The sequence below is a fragment of the Symsagittifera roscoffensis genome, chromosome 6 (genome assembly GCF_963678635.1).
Source record: "Symsagittifera roscoffensis chromosome 6, txSymRosc1.1, whole genome shotgun sequence".
NCBI lineage: Eukaryota > Metazoa > Xenacoelomorpha > Acoela > Convolutidae > Symsagittifera > Symsagittifera roscoffensis.
The window spans coordinates 21,857,919-21,880,014 of NC_087067.1; the positions used below are offsets into that span (position 1 = coordinate 21,857,919).

Consider the following 22,096-nt stretch of genomic DNA (forward strand, 5'->3'; position numbering starts at 1 on the left):
AAAGTCTAAATTTTGATTATTGAAATAGGGGGATATTTAACAAGATCCCACGAAATGTCACGACATGTGAAGTAGAACAAGACTGCTCGTATATCAGGCCAAAGCCTCGAATGTTCCGACTGCACCTTATTTCATAATAAATAGTTTTTGGGAAAAGAAAAAATTGAAAAATTATAAATTTTGAACAATATCAAAGTGTGAAGAGTTTTGAGTCGTACGAAATTAATACGACCAATTAGCTAGCCTCAATTCAATTTGGAACGACTTTGTGACGACTTTGGAACGATTATTTGCGACGCATAAATCATTCGCGTTACATGCCAGCAATATGAATAAATTCTTCGAAGCGCTCATAACTTAGTCCAGAACATGGCCAATTTGGCAATTTTCAAACCCGAAGAACTTTAAAAAAAATAATTGGAGGTAAAATATCTTTTTTATTTGAACCCAGGAAGCCGGTATCTTCAATGGGGTTGGCAAAATGACAAACTTCAAACCATAACGTTTTTCAGATGACCTGTTAAAAAGGAAAAATGCAAGAGAAAAAAAAACAACTGAGCACAAATATTCCGTTATTTTCTTCAAATATTGAAAAAATAAGTGATGTCATAATATTATTTATTTTTTAATATGGAGAACATTTTTTAAATCTTTCTGCTCACAAGAGCTGATCATTAGCCTTAACACCAAAAAGCACAATTTGTTGAGCTAATAGCGTCACTAAGAGCAATTTTTCCCTTTTTCGAAGGAAGCGAGTAAAAATTTATCCCTGTATGATTTCTTTTATCCAGCCAAATACAGATTTATAAGCAACGCCTCTTTACGGCGGAAATTTGTACCGTCTACATGGTATAGTTGTCTCAACTCAAACTAAATAAAACTGCTCCTATCTAAGGACAAAACCCTTAATAGATCGACGCCAATTTAAAGCCAATTAAAAAAGTTTTGATTGAAAAACTGATAAAGAAAGAATGTTTTCTATTTTTCTTTGTTTTATTCCCCAAATCAAATGATATGTAATGTATAAAAGGATGTATTCAGCTCAGCGTCTCTTATCCTACAAATAAAACCAAATAAACTTGAATAGATTTTATCTGCCGTTTTTTTGTGTTATAAGAACGCAATGAGCCGCTCGTTAGTTATCTCAAGATGGCCAAGTATACAAATTTCAAACTCTCAGAATTTTAGAAAAAGTGTCTCAGCTGATTTTCTTCTTATTCCGACTTTCGTAACGAAAGTACGGAAAATATGTGCTCGGGGTGGAATTTTCTTTCTTCAGACAAATTTCGACTATTTAATCAGCCAGTTTTGACGGAATTTTTTATATCATTCAAAAGCTATTGTTATCCTGAGCTTAAATTTGAAAAGATATTTCACCTGTGATTATTGTTCGTAATGTTATGGGGGGGGGGTTGAAAGATTGCCATTTTGACCAATTTGGAACTATTAACGCGCGATTTATTTCGCGCTATTAACGCGTAAGCTTATTTGCCATAACTGATAAAATACTAGGAGCAGAATCTATCAGCCTGTCTTTTATATGGCGTGCGGGGGATGAGTTTTGCAAAAATCTCAATTTAAAAAAAATCGTTTTATAATTTTTTCACCTTCAATTTTATGTTTTTTTAAAATTTAAATATTTATTTTTAATTTTATTACTGCTCCATGGGTCTTGAAAGGCAGTCGGAACATTCAGGACCTCGCAGTCTTGTTTGTATTTGAGCTCCAAAAAACAATATTTTTGAGCTTTTATGAAAAAGCCCATTGGATAAAAAGAACAAAATTTTTTTAACTGTAAGCCTACGATGGCGAATTAAATTTAAAAGTTTTGTTAGATTTTGGAATCATTAATGCTAGCAAAAATCTCTTTAAACTATAAGAGTTTCTATAAACTTGTATATAAATTTGAGTTTCTAGAACTTGTGTTTCTATAAACTTGGATAAGAAAGAACACAATTTTTTTTACCTGTAATCCTACGATGGCAAACTAAATTTAAAAGTTTTCGTTAGATTTTGTAATCATTAATACTAGCGAAAATCTCTATAAACTCTAAGAGTTTCTAAAAAGTTGTATGAAAACTTGTGTTTCTCTAACGTGTGTTTTTATAAACTTAGATAAAAAAGAACAAAATTTTTTACCTGTAATCCTACGATGGCGAATTAAAATTAAAAGTTTTCGTTAGATTTTGGAATCATTAATGCTAGTGAAAATTTCTATAAACTATAAAACTTTCTATAAATTTGTATATAGCTAGACAAAAATTCCTGCTCAAAAACTTTTACTGGTTAAGTTGACGTAAGCCAAGTGATCGAAAAAATGCACAACCAGGAGCAAAATAAATCAGCTTAAGCTCGGAAGAAATTAAAAATTAAGAAAAACACCTTACTTGTTTTGAAAGCTTTTTCAAACTGATGAATCAATATCACGGCCGAAAATGGCTTAAAGTTGGTTGAGAACCTTTAAAAATTATTAATTTCTTGAATCCTGCGAGGTTGCTTGGAAAAAATTGAAAATGCTTGATTTAAAGCGGTTTTTTAGTTGTAATCAGAACATATAGTAAGAGACAAGTAAAAAAAAACATTTTTTCAAACTTTTTTTAGACGGCAAAATAAAAGTACAGTAATCTCTTTGGCCAACCAAAACAATCAGAGAATCTCAAAAATCAGCTTAATTTGACTAATTGTTGAATGAAACATGAAAATTTGAAAAAAGTTTGTCTGCATTTGTTCTTATTTTTCTTTGATTACTTAATTGATCCGTATTTATTTAATTCAACGTGAAATGAGTTTTGACATTTATTATAATAAAGTTTGTCTGCTTGCTGGCGACACACCACATCGTACGAAACAAATGCTACGCACTATCCACTGTTCCGCATCTACTAAATAGTATCCCCTCCCCTTTCGAGAAAGAGCGAAGTAGGGATTGTTAAAAAATATTTGACTTGTCGAAAATTCAACCCACCAGAACGCAGCAAAACTAGATTTTTGAATAGATCCGAAAACTCTAGCGATACTTTATTGTATTTTCTCAAAGCAGTTGCTTTATATTCAAACCGATTTTAGAAGAGTTGACTGCGTATGGGCATCGATCCCGAAATCTTGAGATTGCCAAGAGAGTATGCTGGCGCTAGACTAAAGGCTCGGCTGGTGGAATAATCTTTGATATATGTTTCATTACGCGAAATAAATATGCGTGGCAAATTGTCCGCATTCATCAGCGTTCCAAATTGAATTGAGACAAGCTAATTGGTCTCATTAATTCCAAATGACTCAAAAGTAAACACTTTGATATTCTCAGCTTAAAATTTATAGTTGGTCAATATTTAATATACCCAAAACTATTCGAGAGTAACTAGTCGGAACGTTCGATGTTTTGCCCTGATACGAGCTTTCTTGTCCTATATACAAGACCGAATGACACTGTCTCAATTCATTTTGAAAATATTTTATCTGCTGCTGTTTTATGGTATGAGAACGCAATACGTTTTAAGATGTTACGTAGCAGTATTTAGAGAACCGCGTATTCATACTCATTAATGAGGAGACAAATAATATAATAACTAATCAGAATTGAGATAAGGAAAAAATTAATAGTTGATAACTATTTATTTCATAAGTTTGCTTTACAACTTTTAACTAGTATGAGAACGCAATACGTTATAAGATGCTACGTAGCAGTATTTAGAGAACCGCGTATTCATACTTGTCAATAAGGAGATGAATAATATATTAACCAATCAGAATTGAGACAAAGAAGAAATTAATAGTTGATAACTATTTATTTCTTAAGTTTGCTTTCTCATCTCGATTCTGATTGGTTAATATAGTATTTGTCTGCTTAATGACGAGTATGAACACGCGGTTGTCTAAATACAGACCGCACTCTGCTATAAGACCAGAAAGTATAAGCAAAATGCTCTGATGGTAAAATCTTTTACAGTTTTGCTTTAATATGAAAATTTATCCCAACTTTTTTTTCAAAATATGAGCTTTAAAGTCAGGGTGAAATGAATGTTGATAGCTTACTGTAATTAAAAACGTCTGCTATCTGGCCACTCATTTTACAATATGAAACAAAGGCTAAGCCACTATCCACTGTGCCGCATATCTTAAAAAAAAGAGCTAAGTGGAGATGGTTAAAAATAATTAACTAGTCAAAATTTCAAACCACCAGAATGCAGCAAAACTAGATTTTTAAATAGATCCGAAAAATCTAGCGGAATCTTCATTCCTCCTGACAAATACAATCGAGTAGCTTTAGAGTTTTCGAATCTTCTTAACAACCTAACTTAGGTTTAGGTAGATACCATAGAGCTTGTCTGTCCCTCTCTCACTTAAGCTCCGAATAGGTTGCCGTTTCGTAATTTTGCTACCGCTTCTCGATTCTGATTGGTTAATATAGTTTTTGTGTGCTTTTTGACGAGTATGAATACGCGGTTGTCTAAATATAGACCGCACTCTGTTATAGGACCACAAAATTTGCAAATCGCTCTAATGGTAAAACTTTTTATACAGTTTTGTTTTAATCTAAAAAATTATTTGAAAATTTTGCCCACAAACTATGAGGTGATTAAATAAGTTTCCGCTCTCAATTTATACATACAAAAAGCCAGATCGGATATAATGCTAACCAATTTTGTTCCATTTATTTACATTACAAAAATGCATTTTGAAATAACTTAGAGTTAGCTTCCGAAGAGTTTTTTTTGGAGAAACGGAATTGACCAACAACATGATGACTGAACACAAAGGCTCCAATTTTGTAAATTATAATTTAAAACTTCGCCTTCAAGCTTTGAAAAAGAATCGTTTCTTGCCTTCATCTCCTTACTTCTTCTGCCTTCTCCGCTTATCACTATAGCTAAAAACTGACAGTTTAGTCTAGAAAACAGCTCAAAAATGGGTAGTTATTGTTTAAATGCAACGCAAAAAAACTTTAAAAAAACAAGAAACCGAAAAAAGCAATAAGATAAAAGTAAAAATTTTAACTGTTTCAATTGAGTTCAAACTACAAAAAAAAAAAATTAAGGTCACTTTTTTGTTATTGAACCAGTGATTTTTTCAGAACTGAAACTAAATGTAAACAAGACTGCTCGTATCAGGACAGGGACCGATCTAAGATTTTCTCGAGGGGGGCGAATTTTCGAAAAATTTTGGAAAATTTTGTCCATTTTTTTTAGGTCAAGCAAATTGATTTTGTGAGCTCTCCCAAACCACTATAAAGACCATAAGTGACCAAGTTTTCTGCAAGTTTTTTTATGTTTTTAAAAAAAGGCCAAAAAAGCGTTTTTAGGCACTTTTTAAAAACTTTTGACCAAAAAATCGCGTTTTTTCGGCGCGCGCTCCCCCCTCAAAGTTAGTATTTATTGGCGCCCAAGGCGCCTTTGGAAAAATTTAGGGGTCCGTCAGCCAAAAATGAAAATACCTCAAAGTAGTTCGAGGGGGTGACCCTAGGGTCGGTAGGGGGTCGAATCCTTGAGGGGGGGAAGGGGTTGACCGCCCCCCTAATACCCGCTACTTTCAAGGCTAGTGGAGCAGTAGTTACGTGAAAAAATTGAATGTAAAAAATTAATTCAAAAAACAAATAAATTGAAAATGTACAAAGTGATAGACTTCGCTCCTAGTAACAAATCAATAATGGCAAATAAGCTTCCTTCAAACAATTTGGAATGATTTTTAAAACGGAATACATCTCCGCTTTGGCGTTAAAAGCGCGAAGTATATCGCGCGTTAATTGTCCCAAATTGGCCGAAATGGCAATCTTTAAACCCTCATAACATTACGAAAAATAATCACAGGTAAAATATCTTTTCAAATTTAAGCTCAGGACAGCAATTCTTTTTGAATGATATAAAAAAATTCCGTCAGTAATGGCTAATTAAAAAGTCGAAAATTGTGTGAAAACCATCTAAGCACAAGTAATCCGTTTTTTTTTCGTTACGGAAGTCGGAAAAACAACACAACGGCAACAGATAGTTGGTTTTGTCTCATTAAATCCGACTTATGAGACTTATGAAAAAACTTGCTCTCTTCGAGTGTTTTCATCTACTAAAAAACTTGAGCGGGACAAATTGAATAAAATTGATCAGAAACAAAACTTCGACACAAAATTACTATTTTTTTTCAAACTAAAAAAATTGCTTGATAAAATTGATTACAATCAGAATACGGTTTTTTTCTAAATATTCTAACTCAAAAAAACAACCTCTGTCAGTTTTCATAAGTCAGCTTAGTTAATGAAAGAAATGGTGCCTTCTTGTAATAATCCTGGCTAGCTGCTTCGCAACTGATTACTTTCCAATTTTAAGCTAACAGAAGGTGAAATTTGAGCTGAAAATAAAGCTACTTTAATTCCTGATTTCCTCCTTCCTGATTACCAAATTCCTTATGGAGTCTGAGACGGTATAGATTTTCAAGATTGAGTCTTGAGGCTATCAAAAAAATCAGAAATCACTGAAATTGCTTCACATATGCTGTAACCGTGCGCCGCTGTCACGACCAGCACAAGACTCGACAAGACTAAAATTTAACAAGAATAAAAATCAGACCAATTTTGAACGAGACTGCTCCTAAAAAGGACGAAACGCTGATTGTTCCAAATGACCTAAAACTGACTGGTCTTAATCAAAAGCATTAATTGCAAGAGAAAAACTGTTATTTACATATTGAGCTGATAAGTGCTAAAATTTGAGACGTATATTGAATTATTACAAATAATAAGTTTGCCCTAGTTATTTTAGATCAAGTTTGTAAAAAATTTGTCAAAAGTTGGAACAAAAACAAGGTTATGGATGGAATTGGCATGCTAGGCGTGCTGTGCCATACTATTCTACTGTTGCCATCTGTCTTTGATTTTATTCAGTTGCCATCTGTCTTTGATTTTATTCAGTTGCCATCTAATTGGTTTTTAGTTGCACTGTGACTCAATAATTTGTTTTGCTTCGTTTTTAGTTTTTTTCAAGATTACATATGTTTACTTTCACTTTTATGCTAGCCAGCCAAATGGTTATTGAATAATTTCTGGCAGCCAATTGTTCTATAAGTCGAGTGTTCTCCAATTTGATTAAACCGCAACCAAATAGAGTTTTGACAGAAGCTTATTGGATGCAAAAACCTTAATGGAATGGCTCATGTTTTGGTTTCCGATGCACAATTTGATGCGACAATTTATACCGTGATGCGACAATTTGTAAGAGGCGAAAATTCGTAACAGGTGACAATTCGTAACAAGCGCAATTCGTAACAGTAGATTAAGTGGCAAATATTGATTCACGCACAGTATTCCTTTCGTGCCGGATGTAAGCGCAGCGGGGCGAAGCTGAGCAAGCGTATTCTATTTGCCAATGCCGTGTTAATTGTTGATTGCCACTTGTCAATTGTCAATGCCAGTTGTCGATTGTTACGAACTGTCGACTGTTATGAATTGTCATCCTACCGCATTAGACGACAGCTGATAAGGCGAACAAGTTTTTGTTTAAAAAAAACATTTTGAGAGGCAAATTGGTTTAAAATGAATAAATTTTAAATTATGAAAACTCAATTTTAGATAAATTGAACCTTGCATTAAAAATGAAAATTGGATCTAGTTTAATCAAAAATTTTGATTTGATGGACATTTTTAGCAGGTTTTTTAAATTTCACTAAATTTTTGTCTACGCGCTAACAGAAGGTTCAAAATAACCGTTTTTTATTTGACATTATAGCCAAATAAAGCTGGTTGCCTAGTTCAAAATTTTAAAAGTCTTTGTTTAACAAAATTAGTTTGTCAAGCAAATTGCTCACTTTGTCACCAAAATTAACGAATGTAAAACAAATGTTTTTACGTGTTTCTTTTTTTTATTCCACTAGCGTTTTTCTTATCGGAGTAGAATATGTTGAATCCATTTTGTGTTTAAGGAGATTTCCCACGCGCCATGTCAATACAAAATAATTTTTTTTGTTCCGGACGTTCGAAGAAAGTGACGGAATTTTTATGCTTGAGGCTGTTTTGTTTTGTTCAATCAACTTTGACTTTTTAATTAAACAATTTTGACGGAAGTTTTTTATGGCAGTGGAGAAATAATTTTGCTTTGAGCTCAATTTTTAACTTCAAAAGTACAAAAACATCTGAAAATTTTATGGAGGCTTGAAAATCACTAATTTGGATAATTTGGAATAACTAACCCGCAAAATTAATGCACAAAATATCGGATTAACCCGCACAATAGGACAGAATATTTGTGCTCGGGGTGAGTTTTTCTCCAGAAAATTTTAGACTTTAACTAGCAATTGTTGAAATTTGTTCATTTTTTGTTTTGAGTTTCAGTTTTTTTTTCATCAATTATTTTATTTCAATTATTCCAAAGAAATTAAACCATTCAGAGTTTCTTGCTGATAAGAGCAGTCTTGTTATAACTTGCGCTAAAAAAAGAGGCCCTAAAACCTTCATCTTGCATAGCGTGAGTGTGAAAAGTCAGAGAAAGTAAAAAATAATCTAAAACTTTTTAAGAGGTGATATACGAGCAGTTTTGTTTCACCTTTAGTTGCACCTATTTCTTTAATACCAATCTGTACTTTTAATTTTAAGAAAATTTCTAAGATGTTGGGACGTTATGCTTTAGATGGTTGTCCTCGACTTTTAAAGAGAACCCAAAATAGCTTGACAATTTAGAAAATATCAGTTTAATCTGGTGAAAAGAGAGATATATTTTTTTTGTTTGTCCAGCTGTTATTTTGTTTTTAATTTACGGTTTCTACAAAATAAAGGAGTCGTAAATCAAGATATTTTCCTTCTCTTGAAAATAGCTCGGCAACGTATATTTTTTTCCGATAACTTGGTAATTTTAAGTGTCTGGGTACCAATGGTTATCTTTTGTTTTGCTTTTCTATTAGCAAATGAGTAGTTAACACATATTTAAATTTCACTTTCCCAAAAAGAAGGAATTAGTGGGTGATTATCGATAGTTTTCTCTGCCAAAACTAGCTCAGCAAAAAAATAAGAGGAAATTTTTCCGTTTCTTGCTCTGATTTTTTTGTACACTAACAACTATTTTACAGAGTAATAAATGATTTAGAAAGGTGATGTTAAAATCAAATATTTTTTCCCTTGCCTTATGCAGTCACAAGCCAATTGTTTCACATGGGAGCATTTTTTAAGAGAATTTCACGTAAATAGTTTTTCACGCAGAGAAGTTTACGTAGACAATTGGACTGCGTGAAAAAAATTTGGAGACCTAGAAAAGATTTTATTTTTATTATATTCTGATTTTTATTTTATTCTGATGAGATAACAAAAATTGCTTTAATTTTATTTCATTACAGTTTGCCTTTATTTTCCTAAACCCTTTCAATTCTTAACTACATTCACATTGAGTGTAGTTTTTGGAAAACTCGTGAAAGATCATGTTAATCAAATCAATTGCCCTTCTTAATGATTTCTCTACTTGACAAAAACCTCCTTTTTTCAGTCAAGTACCATATTTTGTTGTCAGAATAACTGTTTTGAAACTGAAGTCAATGTGTGATATTAATAAAAAAGACAGCTCCTACTATGGTGACTCCCTGATTTTTCCAACTACCCCTTAATTTAATAGAATTGCGTTCGCATAATATATCCCCGAACGCTTTTAAAAAAGCAATTGTGTAGCATATTGTTTAGGGCAACTAGCATGCCTCAATTCGAAAGGGATTAATTTTAAGGTCGTATTGAATTATGCGTTAATGCACAAAATATACCGCTCGTTAATTATCCAAAATTAGTCAAACTGGCAATATTCAAGCCATTATAACTTTGTGAAGATATATCAAAAGTAAAACCTTTATTTTTTTTAAAAAAAGTTTGAGTTCAAGACATCAAGAGCTATGTCAACCGCAAATTCAAAAGTTGAAATGTGTCTGTAAAAAGAAGCAACTTCGAGCGAGAACTATCCTTCGCTTTCTCCTAAAGTTGGAACAAAAACAATATTTTTCAAAACCAATAGGGCTAGGAAAAAGATTATTTAGGGAGGTTGCCAATTGAACCACATATGATAGAAAAAATGGCGTAAATTTGCTGCAGAATTTCAATTTACCCAATCTAAGATAGTACTGATGATTGTTTAGGACTCAAAGAAAAGTGGTTTTAGATCTTCAGTGATTTAAATAGTTTATCATGCATAAAAAATTGGGAGAATACAGGGCATATCTTTTTTGTCAAAAAAGTTTTACTTTTTTCTGCAGAAGTTATTCTGGCTGAATCAAAAAAGCAAATCTTATTTTTACCAAATTTTATAAACTAAAGCAACGCAAAAACCAGCAATTCAAGCTTTTTACATTTTAAATAAACAATTATACCAGATTTAAAAACTAGAAAAAATGAATATATCATTTCTGTTAAGCAGAACTGAATGATAAGCGTTTCTAGCGGCCAAAAAGTTTCTGTGTTTGAGAAAAAAAAACGTTTTTGATTGTTAGGAAACAAATTATGCAAAGTTGGTTTTTGTTTTCTACCCAGTCCAGCACAGCTATATTTCTTACCTCAGCAAAAATTATGCTGGATGTTTTGCAAGAACGTCAGAACTTTTTTTCTTTTTTCTAGGTGGTACAAGTTGCTTAGATTTGTCGAACTAGATACAAAACTCACCACTCTAATTTCATTTTAGTTATAACGCTCTGCATAGCTCCTAAGATTAGCTGAAAAGGAGAGACTTCATATGAAAGTAACTGCGGGATAATTTTTACTTGAGCTACGAACATATTTTTGATAGATCCTTAGTATTATCTGACAACCCTTCATGGAAAAAAAACGAGCTATGGCGTTAGATGCTTATTTTTTATTCTAGAAGAAATTTCAAATTTCTTTGTCGGCTTCAAACCGATAAGAATCAAAAAATTTATTTTGACTGAAAATTTTTGTTATTTGCAGTTTTTTGGGAGCAATTTGAAAAAAAAATAATAAAATGTTCGCGAAAAAAAATTTACAAAAAATTGAGTAACAATTTTTTTGCCAAAAAACCTATTTCTTATTAACTACATTCTGAAGATCCCACGCATTTTTCCGAGAGCCAAACCAAAAATTAAAGCAAAACAAAAAAAACGAAATCTTGAAAGTTTTTTGTTAAGCTCGTGAAATAATTGCCTATTATACAGTTTAACTACATAACTCCTAAAAATAAAGTCCTACAACAATCATACAGTGATATGATTGTATGATAAGATAATTATTTATGACAAAAAGTTTTTGAGAAATTGTATTTACTTTTTGTCTCAATGATTTTAATAAGCAATATAATATGTTGATTTGATTTGTCTGCCAAACGTTGCCAAAATTTGATTGCCAAAATTTTTCAAGAATGTCATTCTATTCATGTCTTCATTTTTTGTGGCCAGTGGTTTTTTTGCGGCATTAGGGCATCAATCCGAAGAGTCAAAAAGGCGAAAAACACATAAATGTTGCTTCAAGAAAAATTGAGAGTTTGGCGTTTTGAAAGCGGGATATCAAAAAAATGGTCGTTTTTCATTCGATGTTTAGAGGTCGCCCATCGGCAAGCTTCAATCACGTCGCGGCTTTGCGGCGATAACCAGTTCAAAAATTCGTACAGTCCCCCGCCCTCTTGTTAGAAAGCTCGCGAAGTGTTGACGCGATTGCTGTAGTCACTGTTATTTTGCAATTATTTTACATAAATATGATTTTGAGATACAATTATGGTACCTTATTCTCGTGTCTGTACAAAGCAGTCCCATACAAAACAGTCCGATACAAAACAATCCGAAAAATAGACCCAATTAATAATTGCTTTAACAAGCCGGCAGGCCGAGAATTGTCCTTTGTTCAACAAGCATAATGAACAAAATAGTGACCGCCGCAGTCGCGCCAACGTGTTGCGAGCTTGCCAACAGAGGGTAGGACTTAATACGAAATTTAGAGCTAGTTACCCCACCGGCGACTTTAAACCGGACTGTTTGTATTGGACTGTTTTTTTTTCCTCCATTACATAATTTTTGGGACTATTTTGTGTTGGACTGTTTTGTATGGGACTGTTTTGTATATGCACCCTTATTTTGATGTCATTTTGGCGTCAAGATATGGCAGTTTGATAACCATCCGCGCAAGCTAATTGCTTAAAACTTTACAAATGTTTCGTGTGAGCTCCAATAATAGCATTTCAAAGACTATCACTTAAAACTCGGTGTTTTTGTTCCGACTTTCGAAGACAGGGGGTCAATGTTTACACAATTATGTTCGTTCGGTGTCGTACTCTTTAATCCCACTATATTCAACCCCCAATGTTTACACCCCCTACTTTATAACCTCGTAACAAGATAACCCCACAACAATTTAACCCCCTCTTAATGACAATAATTTGTTTCAAGTTAACTCCTTTTATTAAGTCCTTTTACACTCATAGTCGTATTCCAATAAGGTGTACAAATTGAGGCCAGAGAAGCCATTCTTAATTCTTTTCATGCATTTGTCGCTCAAAATCAATTGCCTTTCGATTAGCTTAAGAAATAATCCCTCATTCACGCGTTTAAAACAGAGATAATCTACATGGTGCTAATTGAAGGCAACAAAAGACGTTTGTGAGTTTTGTTTAAAAAATCTTACTACCTATTTCTTTAACTATTGTTATACTACTCTATCAGATATAATGTTTGACGCGTCTTTCCGTTTTACTTTATCTTCGAAAAACAAACAAATGCTAGTGGTATCAGGCCACGAGTATTACCTTAAAGGCAAAAACAAGACAACCACAAATTGGAACTGCTCGAAATACCAAACTCATAAATGCCGCGCAAGAACAAAGTTTATGTTGACCTTTAGTCACTTTTTTTTAAATTTTAGATGTTGGTGGATGGCTTAATCGTATGTCCAGTCAATCTTCTATGTCTCATCTGTCGCTTTCATTACCCCATTTGGGAACAATTCGGATTCCATCAATCTTACGACAACAACTCCGACAATAACGGGTCCGACAGCAACAATACCAACAACACCTATAACATCAACTCGGCTGACATTTTTAGATCGGACAAAGCGGGTTGTTATTTGACAGCTGTGTATAACGGAGCTAATATAACTACCACTTCGCCTGTTTTGCTCTTTCTCTGTGTCGAGAGAGCTTTGCTGATTCTGTGTCCGATTGATGGGAAGATAATGGTGAAACGGTTCCGAATGAGACTCTTCGTCACTGTTAACATCGGTTAGTAGAAATTTCGCTATTAAGTCAAAACCTGAAATGAAATTTTCATTGGGCTGATCACACATCAAAAACTGGGCAATCAGAACTAAGTTGTATGCTAGGTATGGAAAACTTTTTCTTACACGCGTAATTTGACGGGCATTTCGAGTTTAAATAAAAACATTGCTACCGGTCTGATAAAAAAGATTTAAAAGAGTAGACAACAATACCCATTTGCTTCTTATTTTTTCCTGATTGAAATGAGTTGAAATCGAATAAAAAATTATCGAATTTAATCGAATGCAATATTCCATATCGAGAAAGGCGTTGAACCCACAAGGTCATGTCTGAAAATGGTGCCGACAGGCCAGCCTCTTCTTAATTTTTCACATGAATTTATGCACGATTCAATAGCGTACGATGATCAAGTCAAAATTGTTTTGTGACTATTTTTGGAACATGCACACGACCTTTTTGCGAGCACTTATTTGCAAACACGATTTCTCTTTCTTAATCAACTTCCAAATAGACATGGCTGCTCGTATCAGGGCGAAAACTTGAACGCACCGTTTGCGTTTTGAGTTCTATGGAGTAGTGTTTGCTGTAAAAAAGTTAATAAAACTTTCAAAGAAGAAAAATTTTAAAAAATCCCGCATACGCATGTTATGTGCAAATACATACTTTGCCTGTAGCAAAGTATTTCAATTTGGAATGAGTTCTAGGAGAGATTAAACATCCGCTCACGCGATAATAGGGCGAAATCAATCGGGCGTGAATTATCTCAAATGGGCCAATTTTGCAATCTTTGAACATCCTTAACTTACTAAAAATGATCACAGATAAAATATCTTTTCACATCTAAGCTGAAGACAAATATACCTTTCAGCAGATGCAAAAAAGAGCGTCAACAAATATTCTGTTACTTTCTTCAAAAAGACGGAACAAAAACGCTAAATTCTTTCTGTATTGACATTTCGCGTGAGAAAGCATTTTAAAAACCAAAATAAGTTAAAAAAATTTTTTCCGATAAATACCAAATTTTGTTTAGTTTGAATAAAAAGAATTTATATTTTTTCAGATTTTCAGAGGTTTTAAGCAACGCCTTAACCAAAGTTCATCAACTTATTTTGATTTTTGATTAGCGCATGAAAAACTAGCGCATATCGCAAATGTAATACATCTCGACTCAAAAAGTTTAATTTACTAATTCTTAAGTAAGAGACCTTTTTTCAAAAACATATCAAATTTTGTAAAAATTGCAAATAAAGATTCCTAAATTTTACATTCGTTAGTTTTTGTGACAATATTGCTTGACGAGATAATTTTAATGATCGAAGACTTTTAAAGTTTTGGGCTTGGCAACCAGTTTTGTTTGGCTATATGGTGAGCTAAAAACGATTCTGTTAGCGCGTAGATGGAAATTTAATGAAATAGAAAAAAATCTGCCAAAAAATCCATCAAATCAAGTTCTTGAGATTGTTGGTTAATCTAGATCAGTTCAAAAAACATTTCAAAGTAAATTTCAAGTTATCTAGAATTGAGTTTACATAATTTAAAAGTTATTTGAATAAAACCGTTTTGCGTCCAAAATTTTTTTCTTTTTATACCCAAAAAAAACGTTGTTCGTCTTATCAAACGTCGACTAATGCATCGGAAATCAAATTAAAAGCCTTTTTGCAGAGATTTTTCTTTTCAACAAGCTTCTGTCAAAGCTCAATTTTGTTGGGGAAACTAAAGTATGAGCCATTCGGTAGAAGTGTTTGCATCCAATGAGCTTAAATTTAGCTCAATTTTATCGCGGTACAACCAGTTTGTAGAACACACTCGGCTACCATAAGAACTGGATGGCAGAGTTTTTTCAATTTAATTGTTTAATTTGCTAGCACATAATAAAAAAAAGATCTTTAATCTTAGAAAAAATTTCAAAAGCGAAGCGAAACAAATCTTTGGTTCATAGTGCAATTAATAGCCAATTGGATGGTAACTGATTTAATATAAAACACAGATGGCAACTGTTCAAGGGTATGGCACAGCAAGCCTATTTTGCACATCCTATCTAAAAACTTGTTTATGTTTCAATTTGTGACAAAAACTAGCCATGGTTAACCGAAATTAATCAAAACCAATTTTAAGGGCAGTTGGAACACTTAGCAATTGGTCCTTTTTAGGAGCAGTCTTGCTTCATTGCACGATCAAGCTTTATCACTGAAATTTCATTTTGATTTTAAAAAATTTCCAGTTTATCGAAGTCTCCAAATCAATTACAACTATTGGAGATCAATTATAGGGCGTTTCCTAGTTACGCGAGCAGCGGCGCACAAATACAGTTTATATGAATCAGTTTCAGTGATTTCTGATTTTTTTACTGACTCAAGACTCAATCTTGAAAACCAATAACGTCTCAGACTCCACCAGGAATTCGGGTATCAGGAATTAGGAAACCAGGAATTAAAATAGCTGGTTTTTCAGCTCAAATTTCATACTCTTCTAGCTTAAAATTGGAAAAAGTAATCAGTTACGAAGCAGCTAGCAAGGATTATTATACGAACGGCGCCCTTTTAGTCATTATTTGAGCTGATTTATGAACGCTGACGGAGGTTGTTTTTTTGAATCGAAATTTAGGAAAAATTAGTTTTGATCTCAGTGCCCAAAAGTTTTTCAAAAAAAATGGTTCTATCGGGATTTTCAATTTGATATTCATAGTTTTTCTGAATTTAATCTGTTTCTTATTTTCAGATAAATAAGTATTTTTTTCGAACTTTTCATTTCTATTCAATTAATTTCAATTTGTCTTGTTACCCAACTTTTTTTTTAGAAAAAAAACTCGAAAAGAGCCAGTACTTTCATGACTCATAAGTTGGAGTTGATGAGAAAAAACCAACCATCTGTTGCCGTTTATACATTTTGGTTTATTTGAATGATTTAAATCAGAATGTTAAACGGGTCTGTTTCGCTAAATATGCAAAGTTGTATTTTTAAATACGCAATCTAACCAAGAAAACGCCTGGTGGTTAGTGATACCAATCGCTTTCAACGTCAAGCCACTGGGAGATTGTATCATTTCACTTTAACGTAACTTTTAACCAAGACCAGTTTCAGGGCAGTTGGAACAATTAGAAATTGGTCATTTTTAGGAGCAGTCTTGCTTCATTACACGACAAACTTTATCACTGAAGTTTCATTTTGATTTTACAAAATTTCTAGTTTATCAGTTTTTTTCAAAAACTATTGGATGTTCGTTACAGGTTGTTAGGAAAAATCAGGGCTTTCTCATTACATGCAAGCAATCTCATTCAATAAAGACTGCTTTTTATACTTCTCAACACACTTTCCTACAAATTAACTGAAGTATTTTTTTTAGATTTCAGAATTTTTCTGACTGCCTGTATTGGACTGTATTTTATATGCACCAAAAGCATGTCTCAATCTAATTTGGAAAAGATTTAAATACAATTTAATGCTCCGCTTAGGCGGACAAAAATTAACGCAAGCTAATTGTCCCAAATTGGCCAAACTGGCAATCTTTAAACCCCCATAACTTAACAAAATTTAATCACTAGTGAAATATCTTTTTAAATTTCAGCTCAGGACAACAATTAGTTTTCGAATGATGAAAGGTTACTCTGTCAAAAACTGCTAGCTAAAAAATGGAAGTTTGTCTGGTAAAAAAAAAATTACAGGAGCACAAATGTTCCGTTAGTTTCATCGAAAGTAGTCCGGTCAATTACAATTGTAATTCAAACAGCGAAAGTTTAACTTTCAGCACAAAAAAAATTCAAAAAGTTGAACTTTCGGTGAAAGTCTGAACAATGAAGTTTTGAACAATTGAACAAGATTTGAATGATTTATATATACTTTTTAACTACTTTGAATCATTTCGAAAACTTGTAACATTTCCACAGTTTTTCTGAGATCACTTATTGTTCCGACTTTTGAAGAACCTAATGGAATTTTTGTGCTCGCGTGTTTCTTTTAGCTCTAGATTTTTAACTAGTTTTTTTTGAGCGATGTTTATATCATCCGTAATATATTGTTTTTTTGAGCTCATTGATGAAATGTATTTCAACTGAGATATTTGTTGTTATGTTATGGGGTTTAAATATTGCCAATTTGGCCAATTTGCGTCAATTAATGCGCAATAGCTTCGCGGTATTAATTTGTAGCAGGGTATTTAATCAGTGTTAAAAATCGTTCCAAATTGAATTGAGGAATTAAATTCGGACCATTAAAAACTCGCTGTGTGCCAAATGTATTACCGTTTACTTCATATAGCGTGCGGGGGTGATTTTCAAACAAAACTCGAAATTTTTTTTGAATTTTTTTTGTTCAAAAATTGTCATCAATTTTCAAAGCAAAGAATGCTCCATGGAACTTAAACAGCAGTCAAAATTTTCAGGTTTTCGCCCTGATACGAGCAGTCTTTTTCTTTTATGCTAATAATTTGTTCGAAAATGTAGCGAATATCTGTACTCGAGGTGTTTTTTTTTTCTCCAGACTAACTTTGAGTTTTTATAGAGTCGGAAAAATATTGATTTTACAATCTCAAAATTAACCCAATATTAAAGACTGTTTTCATAAGATTAAGGGGTTTGAAGATTATCAAATTGTTCAATTTGGAATGATTTAGTCCGGGCAAAAATTCCAATTTTTTATCACTGCGAGATCACCCAGCTCAATAATTATTTCAATTTGATATGAAGCAAATGAATTGATTAAAAGTGCGTTTAAACTTTTTTATTTTAAACATAACATTGCGTGTGGGGGATGCATTTTAAAAGAGAAAATATTTCCGATACGTCTAATTTTTCTGAACTTTGTGCCAAGCTACGTCAGATAAAGGACGACAAAGGTCGTTTCATACATAAAATTTAGAAGCAACAGCAACAGCAAAAAATATTCAGGAAAGCATGAAAGATACAAAGATTGCTTGTATCAAGGCTAAGCTTTAAATGCTCCAAACTTTCTGTTAAGTTATGAAGTAACCAAAAAGCATGAAAAAAGATCAATTAATCATAAAACTGAAAAAACTGAGAGTTTCCTAATTAATTTGTGCCACTACTTTCTATACAAATCATAAAATGTGAATGTATAAATTTCTCATTCAGAGGCTAATAAATATATATGTATCTGCAAATACTTGCCTTTTAAACTTAAAAAATTCATTTTTAGTAATGGCCTTCTGGAGACCATTGTAAAGGGAATTTTCTAAAACACTGAATTTGAGGCAAATGTTAAAACTCAAATTGATAGCACTATTATAACTAAACCACCTTTTACTGAGTAACAAAATAAAGCCAGTAAAAATACGTCTAATATCAATTCATCTATTATCAGGTATCTTTTTACAACAAAATGAACCTTGTCATGAACGACTTTTTTTCCATCAATGACTATTGCTGAGCTGTTATTTTTGGTCCATTTTCACAAAAAGAACAGTAGATATTTGTTGAGGTTTGTTTTTTCTTCGAAACAAATCCGACTCTTCGAATTTACTCCTCGATCAAATGTTTGTAAACTATATGAGGGACCGTTCCATGACAATCTTCCCGATAACATTTTGCCCTATGCCATTCTTTGCTATACTAATCTACCCTATATTCCAATCTACCTAATGCCAAATTAACCTATGCCAAATTAATCTATGTTCTATAAATAAGTCGGTTTAAAGTCGCCGGTGGGCGCGCTATGCGCGCGTTGCCGCTTTACGGCGATAACCGGCTCTTTACTTCGTATAGTTTCCTAATCTCTGTAGGCAAGCTCGCATCACGTTGGTGTGAGTGCGGCGATCACTATTTCGCTGTTATCATTGCGACTTAATTTAGGCGTAGGGTAAATTGGCATTAGTTAAATTGGTACACAGGGTAGAATGGCATAGAGTAACATGGAATATCGTAATTTGAACTAGAGTAAGTTGTCCTGCTACTATGAGGGACATCACTTATATCAATAGCAGAAAACTTCAAGAAGAAGTTACCGTCTAACATTTGTTATGAATTATGGGGTTTTGGTCGATAAATTATGGTGTTTTGTAATATCACAGAGGGTTTTATTGTCGCCACTCAGTGATACTTCATCGATCATGTTTTTGAATGCACATAGCCGGCAAACCATTTCGACTAAAACAACATTCCAAAGTGAACTGAGGCCAGCTAATTAATTCTAAAAATGCGTTACCAGAAAGGGACTATTGTTCCGACTTTTGATGAAAGTACCAAAAATTTGTGCTCGGGTTGGTTTTTTTCCAGACAAATTTAGATTTTAACTAATGTTTCCTGACAGCTTTTTTATATATCAGCCGAAAAAAAAATTGTTGCTTTGTGCTCAAAATTAAAAAAAAATTTTGTGAGATTTTTGCACAGTTATGGGGGCTCAAAGATTGCGAATTTGGCCAATTTGGAATAATTAACTCGTAATCTGAGATTAAGTCCGACTTAAAATGTGTTTGAAATTAAAATGAGGCATGCGCTTGATTACTTAATTTTTTGCTATTTGCTGTATGTATCACTCGTTGCTCTACATAGCGTGTATGAGAATGATTTTCACAGAGAAAAAATTTGATTAAAAAACAAATATATTTTTTTGAAAAATAATTTTAACGCTATTCCATAAACATCAAAAGGTAGTCGGAACAATCAAGGCATTGCCCAGATACTAGCAGTCTTGTTTGACCACTTTCTGAAGGAAGTAACCGAATATGCATGCTCGGGTATTTGTTCCCTCAGACCAATTTCAAACTCAGTTTAAATTTTTTTGGATGATATTTGCCATCTGGAAAGTATTAAGGTTCTGGACTTGGAGCCTTCAAGAAGTAGAGAGTATACGGCGTTTAATATTTGCTGGTTGAAGCTGATTGAATTCTGGAGTCAAAGCATTTTTCTACCTTTTCTTCCTTGGATCAATTTATTTTTACAAGCTCGCCCAAACTCTAAAAAGACCTTTTTTTGTCAGCAGTTGGGCCCCGCGAGGGAAAGTTTGAAAAAAAACAAGGGCAAAAAAGGGAATTTTCGTGGCAATTTTTGGAAGTAAATTGGCACTGAAATGAATAAATTGAAGAAAAAAAAATGTGGTGACTCAAGTACCAAAAGTCTACCTTTGGGTAATCCGCTACTGGCGGTATGATATACAGGATAGTTTTCCAATCAAAGACGGTCAAGATGATTTTCTCAGGTTTCGTACATCAACGGGAATCTGAGATGATTATTAAATTTTATTTTTGTTTAAAAAAATCATAGTCTCCCATATTTTATGGTCATTTTCTAATTTTTTGTCAACAGTTTTCGGGCAATAAAAAATTATTATCTGACAATTAATATCTTCGGTAGCTGAAAACCAACTTGTTCAAATTTTTATGGCTATTTTTATTTAATCTGTGAATGTTTTCACTAGGACTTGAGAATACTGGAAACATTTGCTAGGTTTATGGTCATTTTGTCCGGCCGGCTCCAAAAATGGTGTACTAAAGTAAACAGTTAATTATAATTGCTCCTAGGTTAAACATGTTGAAAACTTGATCATAAAGCTTTTCAGGTTTCCGAATTATGATATTTAGCTGCAAGAAATGGACTAGATTGACAATTTGAGACTATTTGATCCCATTTTATATCGTATTTAATGTCTGGTTATCAGACTAAAAGTTTTACTCAATAAACTTGGCTGTCTGTGATTTATGCGAAACAGGCTGTAAATATGGCTGAAGGCATGTCTATCGCCATGTAGCAGACAAGCAGCGCACGATTATTTGAGGAACATTTTTCTAATTAAAAATATATGCGAAACAAATCCTTTATGATGATAAACTGATTATAAACTGATTATGGAAATCAGAGGCTTAACATAATATATATTGTGAAAGTGTTTGAAGCTGACATAGAGCGAATCTTAATGATGATAAATCGGATCAAATTAAAAAATCCCTCCCGCCCTCTCTATGGTATCTACTAAAGAATTACCACCCCTATAATTCAAAGAAGTAAATTAGCACTAGAGCGTTTTATTTCTCATTCAGATTTTGCTGCATTCTGATTAGTCCAAATTTCTACTATTTTAATCTATTTAGCTATCACCTTACCTTTACTGAAAGGGTGGGGGAAATTGTTAAGTAGATCCAATAAAACTACTCATTGGACTCACGAAGACAAGTTACGATAGTGATTTATGTTTCAACCGTTAGATTCATGAATTAATTTCTGCATATTTTTTTAAAAGCATGAAACAAGCATTTTTACCCGCATACGAGTTCCATAACTAACAATCTTTTAAACTTGAGTTTTATTATCAGTGTCCATAAAAATGAAAAATAATCAATGATAATCAATCAAAAACGAATTATACTGCTATTATTTATAAAAGCATTAAAATCCCTTGCAAATTAATTTTAATCGCTTGTTTTTTAGTTTTACAATTCCATTATAATATGCTTTTTTCCACTTTATTGAGATGCGGATTTCAACGTGCATAAAATGTTTTCTAAATTTTAAACTAAAATTTTTACTTGTTCTTCAATTTCAACTTTTTTCTGCGAGAAAGTTGAGAAAGTTTAAGCTTAGAAATCGTGTAGGCCGTACACTTGCTTTGCGTTTTGAGAAAGTTTAGGCTTGGAAATCGAGTAAGCCGTACACTTGCTTTGCAGAATTTCCGAGTTAATCTTTTGATAATGCAGAAACTCTTGCGAAATTTTGCACGAGGCGATTTGAAAAGAAAATGAAAAAATCATTATTAATTGATTTTAAATGGATTATAATTAATTTTTGATTTGATAAGAACAATGGATTAATATCAATTTTTGGCTCTTTTCCAGTTCCTCCCCCCCCCCCCACTTTCAAATTACCGAGTTTTATGTTTGTTTTACGTGTTATTACGGCTAAATGCGTAATGTTACGCTGTTAAGTATGAAGAACAAATCTGTTCAGAATTGTCGATTCATTCACCACGCCAAATTTCATTGCATTATGACC

At 32.9% G+C, this 22,096-nt stretch overlaps 1 protein-coding gene across 2 annotated transcripts in view; it reads left to right on the forward strand.

Moving 5' to 3' along the window:
• The window catches only part of LOC134848279 (uncharacterized), a 65,048-nt gene that overhangs the window by 21,674 nt on the left and 21,278 nt on the right, over nt 1-22,096 (forward strand). The window contains exons 1-2 of one of the 2 annotated variants that reach the window (XM_063865671.1): nt 12,443-12,543; nt 12,806-13,163. In XM_063865671.1, the coding sequence (XP_063721741.1) occupies nt 12,806-13,163 (358 nt within the window). In that variant the 5' untranslated portion in view covers nt 12,443-12,543. Of the gene's footprint in view, nt 1-12,442; nt 12,544-12,805; nt 13,164-22,096 lie in introns of those variants that run through there. The other variant, XM_063865670.1, reaches the window with a different exon arrangement.